The sequence below is a fragment of the Otolemur garnettii genome, unplaced genomic scaffold, assembly GCF_000181295.1.
Source record: "Otolemur garnettii isolate 467f Iridium unplaced genomic scaffold, OtoGar3 scaffold00028, whole genome shotgun sequence".
In the NCBI taxonomy this organism is placed as follows: domain Eukaryota; kingdom Metazoa; phylum Chordata; class Mammalia; order Primates; family Galagidae; genus Otolemur; species Otolemur garnettii.
Window position 1 is genome coordinate 4,405,864 of NW_003852423.1, and position 9,208 is coordinate 4,415,071.

The 9,208-nt window shown below is 39.9% G+C and overlaps 1 protein-coding gene across 1 annotated transcript in view; it reads left to right on the forward strand.

Moving 5' to 3' along the window:
* The window catches only part of DNAH11 (dynein axonemal heavy chain 11), a 357,421-nt gene that overhangs the window by 297,362 nt on the left and 50,851 nt on the right, over positions 1-9,208 (forward strand). The window contains exons 68-70 of the mRNA XM_012804394.2: positions 240-380; positions 4,144-4,314; positions 8,517-8,639. Of these exons, the coding sequence (XP_012659848.1) occupies positions 240-380; positions 4,144-4,314; positions 8,517-8,639 (435 nt within the window). The remainder of the gene's footprint in view (positions 1-239; positions 381-4,143; positions 4,315-8,516; positions 8,640-9,208) is intronic.

Sequence of the window (9,208 nt, forward strand, 5' to 3'; positions counted from 1 at the left end):
ACTGCCACCTGTAAAACAGCTAAGACTTAGATGTCCATTCTCACCAAAACTCAGCTTACCAAAAAAAAATTTCAAAATCAGAATTTAACAATTTCAGAGATGCTGAAGCCCAGAGATGCCATGCATGTTATCTGTTTTCATACTCATCATTTGTCTTTTCAGGTACATTCTTGCCTTACAGGGATACGTACAGAGAATGTGAAGAATAAGTTACTTTATTTTGTTTGATCCCACCGTAGGTGATTGAAGCCAAAGAAAATGAAAGAAAAATCAACGAGGCCCGAGAATGTTACAGACCAGTGGCAGCCAGGGCATCTCTTCTTTATTTTGTTATTAGTGACCTCAGAAAGATCAATCCCATCTATCAGTTCTCTTTGAAGGTAATACTGAATATGCTAAGAAAAATGGAAAACCTCAGGAGCTCAGGTTGTTTCTGGGAATTTAGAATTTAGTTTTAAGTAATAGTGTACCTGGGTAAGGAGTCATAGGATCTAGTTAACAACAACAAAAACAGAATCCTCATTCAGTCAGGAGCTTTCATTTATAATTTTCAGCAAGGTAATTTGTAGATAATTAAATAATTGCTAGGGCATCATATTATATTCGTGTGTTGTTCCTAAACAAACTCTTGAGAGTGTATTAAATATAAGGGGAATTTTTCTTGAGGTTCCTATTTTGTCTTTGTGAAAATGTATTTTAGAAGGAGATTGCTCAGATATCATTGAGAAAGAGAGAAAAAGAATGAGAACAGCTATTAATAAGCTGCTATTACATGCAAGGTGCTTTTATACTTTGGCCTATTTTTTATCCCTGTTATATCCCCAAAAAGTATAGAACTTTGTCCTCATTTAAAAAATAAAACTAATATTTTCAAATGCATTGCTCAAGAATTTATAATTTGTAACTTTAAGAGCCAGGATTTCTGGCTCAGCGCCTATAGCTCAAGCAGCTAAGGTGCCAGCCACATACACCAGAGCTGGTGGGTTCGAATCCAGCCCAGGCCTGCTAAACAACAATGACAACTACAACCAAAAAGTAGCCAGGCCTTGTGGCGGGGACCTATGGTCCCAGCTACATGGGAGGCTGAGGCAAGAGAATTGCTTAAGCCCAGGAATTGGAGGTTGCTGTGAGCAGTGATGCCAAAGCACTCCACCCAGGGCAACAGCTTGAGGCTCTGTCTCAAAAAAAAAGAGCCAGGATTTCAACCTTTGACTGTTTGATTCTGAAGTCCTTGTTTTATACCTTGTTCGGTTCTGCCTCTGGGCATTACTCATTCATTTTGTTCATCACTTTTTAGATAGATATTTATGGAGGTCAATTATCATGTCAAATGTTTGTGTGCAGTCATGGAAAAAACATGGGTGGAGTTATCTGTCCATGTCTGTAGATATGTAATAACAATCAGTAGATAGACATCTTCACTTTTAGAAACATGTATATAAAAGTGAAAAGTTTACGAGTTATATGAGTCATATGTTTATAAAAGTTACAAGTGCAATCAGAGAGAGTGAAGATGGGGGAGCTGCTGTACTGGGGACTCAGGGAAGGCCTCCCAGAGGAAGTAGTATTTTAGCTGATTCCCGGAGGATGGGTAGGATTGAGCCATGTAAAGAGTGTTTGGGGGAAAATAAGAATGTGTGAAGTATGGAAGAATTGGGGATTCCAGGGAGTGAATAGATCTCTGTAGCTGGAGGGTAATGAGTAAGAGGAAGGTGGTAAGAGACGAATCTAGACGTGAATCACCCAGAACCTCACAGGCCACACCAGGGATTTTAGATTGTGTCCCGTGTACAACAGGAAGCCAGTGAAGGGTTTCATGCAGATGACTGATGTGACAACGAAAGACTGGGAGACTTGACATAGGATTTGAAGCCAGGATCATCAGCTCTTGAAGACGGATAGGACATGGGTAATGGGGAAGGAGAAAGGATCAAGCATGACCAACAGGTTACCCAGTAGTGTGCAGCTGGAGTGCAAAAATTCCAACAAACACTAAGTGTGAAGGGAGTAATATAATAAAACTAAATCACTAGTATCATCCCAAATGCTAAAGCTAGACTAAGGCCTTACAACATGCATTCTCAAACTACAACCCATGGGCCACATACAGCCCCCTGAGGACATTTATCTGGCCCACCAGGTGTTTTTTCCGCCACTGCCTGTCCTGCTTAGCAGCTGACTCTTCCAGGGGCTCGCAGTCTGGCCTTCCAACAGTCTGAGGGACAGTGAACTGGCCCCCTGTTTAAAAAGTTTGAGGACCCCTGTCTTACAAGAAAAGAAAACTGGCTGGGCACAGTGGCTCATGCCTGTAATCCCAGCACTCTGGGAGGCAATGCTGGAGGTTTGCTTGAAGTCAGTAGTTTAAGACCAGCCTGGGCTCGGCGCCTATAGCTCAACTGGCTAAGGCGCCAGCCACGTACACCTAAGGTGGCGGGTTCGAATCCCCAGCCCAGACCCACCAAACAACAATGACGGCTGCAACCAAAAAATAGCCGGGCGTTGTGGCCGGCGCCTGTGGTCCCAGCTACTTGGGAGGCAGAGCCAAGAGACTCGCTTGAGCCCAGGAGTTGGAGGTTGCTGTGAGCTGTAATGCCACGGCACTCTACCCAGGGGGACAGCTTAAGTCTCTGTCTCAAAAAAAAAAAAAAAAAAAAGACCAGCCTGAGCAAGTGCAGACCCTGTCTCCATAAAACATAGAAAAATTAGCCAGGCATGGTGGCACATGCCAGTTGTTCCAGATACTCAGGAGGTTGAGGCAGGAGGATTGCCTGAGCCCAGGAGTTTAGGGTTACCGTGAGATATAGTGATGCCACTGTACCCTTGTCAGGGCAACAGAACGTGAGACTCTGTCTCATAAACAAAAGGAAGAGATAACCAAAAGACATCCCAAAAGTACATGAGTAAAATAACAAAAAACAACTAGATTGAAAAATCAGCTAAGGACTTAAGTAGACACATGTCCAAAGACGCCATACAGAAGGCTAACAAGCATCTGCAGAAATGCTCAGCATAAACAATTATTAGGGAGATGCAAATCAAAACTACAGTGAGAACACCTCACCCGTTAGGATGGCTATCATTGAAAAATGACAAGTGTGGGTGAGGACATGGAGGAATTGGAATGCTTGTGCACTGTTGGTGCAAACGTAAAATCATGCGGCCTCTATGGAAAACAGAACAGCAGTTTCTCAAAAACTTAAAAATAGAATTATCATATGATCCAGCAATTCTGCTTCTGGCTATATAGCCAATAGAATCAAAAGAGGGTCTATAAGAGACGTCTGAACTTCCATATTCATAGAACCATTATTTACAGTGGCCAAAAAGCAGGAACACCCTAAATGCCCATAAACGAATGAACAGATTCACCAAACGTGGTATGTTCACGCAATGGACTATTATTTAGCCTTAAGAGTGAAGGGAATTCTAACACTTACTCCAACATGAATGAACCTTGACTACCTCGTCCTAAGTGAAATAAGCCAGTCACAAAACGACTGTATGATTCCACTTAGGTGAGGTACCTGGAATAGTCAAACTCCTAGGAATAAAAGTGGAATAGTGGTTGCCACAGACTGGGAGGAGAGGGATATTTAATGGATACAGAGTGCCAGTTTTGTAAGGTGAAAAAGCTAGGGACGTCGGTCACACAACAAATAAATATACATAACACTACAAAAATGAACACACGTACACTTAAAATTGTTAAGATGGTAAATGTTATGTTATGTGTATTTTACCACAGTTAAAAATAAAAGCCTTTTTTGGGCAGTTTTTGGCCAAGGCCAAGTTTGAACCCACCATGTTCAGTCTATGGGGCCAGCACCCTACTCCTTTGATCCACGAGTGCCACCCAAAATAAAGGCCATTTTTAAAGTACATGAGCAGAAGGAAGGAGGGGGGTGCAGTTCAGGTGCTAGGAAGGATATGCGGGTAGATTTCATGGAATCATGTGGCAGCAATGGCAGCAAACATTTGATTAGCATGGACCATATGCCGGAAAGTGTCTTAAGAGCTTGTCTTATCCTCCTAAATTCTTCCTCTCCCTATAGATAAACTTTAAACTGTCACCTATGTATCTAGGGCTAGTTAGATATTCAGGCACCACTTGTCACCCTTTAATGGTCACATTAACTTCCCCAGGCTTTTAACATGCTGTTCCACAGAGCGATTGAGCAGGCTGACAAGGTGGAAGATGTGCAGGGCCGCATCTCTGTCCTGATGGAGGGCATCACCCACGCCATCTTCCTCTACACCAGCCAGGCGCTGTTTGAGAAGGACAAACTCACCTTCCTGTCTCAGATGGCTTTTCAGGTAAGGAGAGCAGTCACTCAAAAACATCTGCAGAACCAAATGAAGATATTTCTGCTTAATATGTATTTTATTTCTGCTGGAGAAAAACACTCTTTTTTTATTTTTTGAGACCAAGCCTCAAGCTGTCGCCCTGGGTAGAGTGCTGTGGCATCACAGCTCACAGCAACCTCCAACTCCTGGGCTCAAGCGAGTCTCCTGCCTCAGCCTCCCAACACCCCGCTATTTTTTGTTTGCAGCTACTTTTTGGTTGTTTTTTGGCAGGCCCAGGCTGGATTCAAACCTGCCACCTTAGGTGTATGTGGCTGGCGCCTTAGCCACTTGAGCCACAGGCGCTGAGCCGAGAAAAACACTCTTAAACCCTGGGGCTCAAGGTATCCTTCCATGTCAGTTTTCCAAGTAGCCACCATACCTGGCTAATTTTTTTTAAAAATTTTTCTTGTAGTGATTGAGTCTCACTATATTGCTCAGGTTGGCCTCAAACTCCTGGCCTCAAATGATCTCCCCAGTCAGGCGCTCCACAAGCCACCAAGAGCTGGTCATACTGAGCATAATACAGAAGCTGACTATTTTGAGAGCAATGTGCCCTGATGGAATGACGCCAAGAGCTCTTGGTGGCATGTGGAGAGTCTGACACCTTTTGGGGGAAGCTCTTGGTGGCTTGTGGAAATTCTGAGTTTCCTGTAGGGGACGTGGGCACATGCCAGCATTCTCCTAGGTCTTAGTGCTTTGGTTGGGGTGGGCATGCACGGTAAGGTCCCATCACAGTGGTCATCCTGAAAAACATCAATGAGACAGTCCTTCACCTCTTTGGGTCCTATAAAGAACCTTCCAGGTATTATCAGGAAGATTCTTTGAGATCAGAGTTATAAGCCCATCTCTGAGTAGTCCTAGCAGTTTCTCCCAGTCCCCTTAGAAAACAGTGAAGAGGGCTGGGCACAGTGGCTCACACCTGTCATCCTAGCACTTTGGGAAGCTGAGGTGGGGGATCATGTGATGCTAGGAATTTGAGGCCAACCTAGGCAATATAGTCAGACCCCATCACTATAAGAAAATTTTTTTAAAAGTTAGCCAGGCATGGTAGCTACTTGGAAAACTAAGACAGAAGGATAGCTTGAGCCCCAGAGTTTAAGTTTGCAGTGAGCTATGATGATGCCACTGCACTTCATCCCTGGCAACAGAGTAAAACCCTGTCTCCAAAACAAACGCAAAACCAAAAACCAGTGAATGTGTTTGTCTATGGTGTCACGAATGACAGAATTTCTTTCCTTTATAAGGTTGAGTAGTATTCCATTCTGTAGAGTTAATGTATATTTGAAATTGTTAAGGGTAGATTTTAAATGTTTTTTTTATTTTTACACATACATGTGTTTATTAGGTTACCACTTTTTGCCTTCACAGAATTAAAAAGGCTTAAAATTTAACAGCAATAACAATGTTTAAGATAAGGACTAGAAACAAAAACCTCGTAAAGAATGAATGAAGATAAACACATTCAGAAAAGAAATCAGATTGCTGCAATAAAGTATTAAGCAACAATAGTAATAGTTATACAGGACGGTGCCTGTGGCTCAAAGGAGTAGGGCACCAGCCCCATATGCCAGAGGTGGCAGGTTCAAACCCAGCCCCGGCCAAAAACTGCAAAAAAAATAATAATAACAGTAATGCAAAGAAAGTAACATTCACATTGTCAAATAAGAGTATGACTATTATAGAATCCTGAGGTTCAGTACAGAGTCATCAATTAACTTCTTATTATTTTTTTCCAAAGTCTCAAAAAATAGACAACTGATATTTATAAATAAAAATAAAAGATAATTTAAAAAAATAGATTATGCCAAATCTTATAGACAATAGAAAAGAAGAAATACTTCAAAATCATTCTGCTTAATCTGGATACACCTGATATTAAAATTGGAAAAAATATATTATTATAAAGGGGAAATTACAAACATAATTTACTTTTAAATGCGGATGCAGATTTTGACTAAAGTACATTACTTAAACATTAATTTTTACTTCAACTTGTTAATATGTTGTTTAGAGTACAGGATACTGCATCTGGTTTTAAATGTGCTCAGCACTAAAAAAATGGTATTTCGGGCGATGGCTTTGTTAATAATTAGCCTCATGTGACCAGTCTGCAATATAAACATGTATCAAAGCATCACATTATGCTCATAAATATATATAATTATCATTTGTCAATTAAAAATAAAATAAAATATATATGCACAGTAGCGAATGGATAAGGAGAGCTCCAAGGTTCTCGCCCCCCCTTCCAGGAGACCCGCTTCTCTGTCAGTCTTTTTCCTATGGACGTCTCCAAAAGACTTTGTTTAAATAAAGATGTCTGTGATAAGAAAAATTTTTAAAAACCTCAAGGATGACAGTTTTGGATAAAAATGAATCTGTTGTCCTTTCATTAGCTCGTTTGCTATATCTCATTTTCTACCAATCCAAACCTTAAAGAAAAATCCATCTCTTACCTATGTTGTACCATCCAAAGTGCCTTGCCCAAAGAAGGCACTTGACAAACACCCGCAGTTAATGATTAACCATAACTTCTCTGTCAAGGTTGTTGGTGTTCATAGACTCCTTTGAATTCTATGAGAATATATGCGTTTTGATGCTTTAGAACGTATGTGATAAACAGGAGGAAAGCATCACGACATGGCATATTCGTTTTCACACCTATCTCTTATTGTCAGGGAAAGGCCAGGGGTGCTAAGACGTGATGCATGCATCCATTTGAAACTTCCCCTTGCAAGCCGGGGATAAATTATAGTCTATCTCAAGTCCTAACAATCTGGTAAAACAAAGCTTCTATATGGATGATTCCTTGTTTATTGAAATAAATAAAATGGAATTAAGAAAAATTTAATATCGGCTGGGCGTGGTGGCTCATGCCTGTAATCCTAGCACTCTGGGAGGCTGAGGCAGGTGGATTGCCTGAGCCAGAGCAAGTCCCCATCTCTAAAAATGTGTGTCTCACAGCACTCTACTAAGGGTGACAAAGTGAGACTCTGTCTCAAAGAAAAAAGAAAAGAAAAATGTAGTATCCAATAAAATAAAATATTATGTTAATGCATATTATCACCCACAATGCATTTTGAAACATCTAGAATTTTTTTATTGTTGTTGTTGCAGTTTGGTTGGGACTGGGTTTGAACCTGCCATCCTCAGAATACTGGGCTGGCGCCCTATTCACTGAGCCACAGGTGCCGCCCAAAACACCTAGAATTTTAAAACAGAATAAACTAAAAAAATTTTACCTGTTTAACTGTGTAAGGTATTAAAGTTTCTAAATGGAAATTAGGAATACTTCATTTGTACCCTCCAAAATGTACTATGTACTTTTTATCAATTCTATGATCAGAATGTCTATACTTTATGCCAATTCATTATGTTTGTTTAATTGAGCCTATAAAACAATTTCTCATTTTTCAACATAATCTCACATATAAGAAAAATGTTTCACATATCTCATAGTGTATTGCTTATAATTTCTATACCAGAATTGATTTCTAATATTAGTTCTATCTTCTGCTTAGTAATTTAGTCCACCAACACCCACGGTTTTCTCTTTTTTTTTTTTTGAAACAGAGTTTCACTTTTTTGCTCTTGGTAGAGTGCCATGGTGTCATAGCTTGCAGCAACCTCAAACTCCTAGACTCAAGCAATTCTCTTGCCTCATCCTACCAAGTAGCTGGGACTACAGGAGCCCACCACAATGCCCAGCTATTTTTAGAGATGGGGCCTTGCTCTTGCTCAGGCTGGTTTCAAACCCATGAGCTCAGGCTGGTCTCGAACCCATGAGCTCAGGCAATCCACCTGCTTTGGCCTCCCAGAGTGCTAGGATTACAGGCATGAGCCACCACACCCAGCCGGCTTTCTCATTTTGAATAGTGAGTTTTAAGACAGATTTGGTCTACTAGGAGAAAACTAAATATGAAAACCTATTTCAAATATGTTGCTCATAGGGATTGTGTTAGCACTGGAATAAATCAACCATTGTAAATATTTTTCTATTAGATTTTCAATCATGGTTTTGAGATCATGGACATAATCTTATTATGTGTTTCTTATTTCAACTGTAACACAGATACCTGCCAGAATCCTCAGCTGACTTACTTCTGGCTGTTCCCTGCGTCATAATTTTGATGTAAATCAAATAATTCTTTTCTATTTTGTCTTCTATCAAGATTTTGCTGAGAAAGAAAGAGATAGACCCCCTGGAACTGGATTTCCTACTTCGATTCACAACTGAGCGCACTTACCCAAGTCCTGTTGACTTCCTAACTACTCAGTCATGGAGCGCTATAAAGGTATGTTAGGGACTCAGCTTCTCAATTTCTAAGTCTTATTTCTAATATTACATCTCTCCAATGTAGACACCGTTTCAGCTGTATAAATATATTATATGATGTTAATTAATCTTTGTGTTAAGTTGATTTCTATCTGATTTGAAAGTAAAGCAGATTTTGACTCATGTAGGGTAGAAAAATTGTTAATAAATATGCACAATCTGTCAGGACACTTGACAAAAGTCAACTAATATAAATGAGAATTTTTCTTTAATCTACTTAAAATCTGGTTTCTTTGTTTTTTTCTTTTATTATATTTCTCCACTTTCTCTCAACAGTTCTTTAAACCATATCATAATACATTAGTTTATTCTCATTGTAAAATGTTTAAACAAAAATAATATTGTAGAGAAAAAAAAGTGTAAGTCATTCTTCAATCCTCGTTGTCCTTACTTCATTTTTTTGTCAGGAGGTTCTATTGTTGAGAGTGTACACTCTCAGTCTCTAGAGTTTTGTAACAATCTTCAGTACATACTAAGCTTTGCCCTGCTCTCTTTTCTAAGAAAACATTTTTTTTTTTTTTTTTTTTT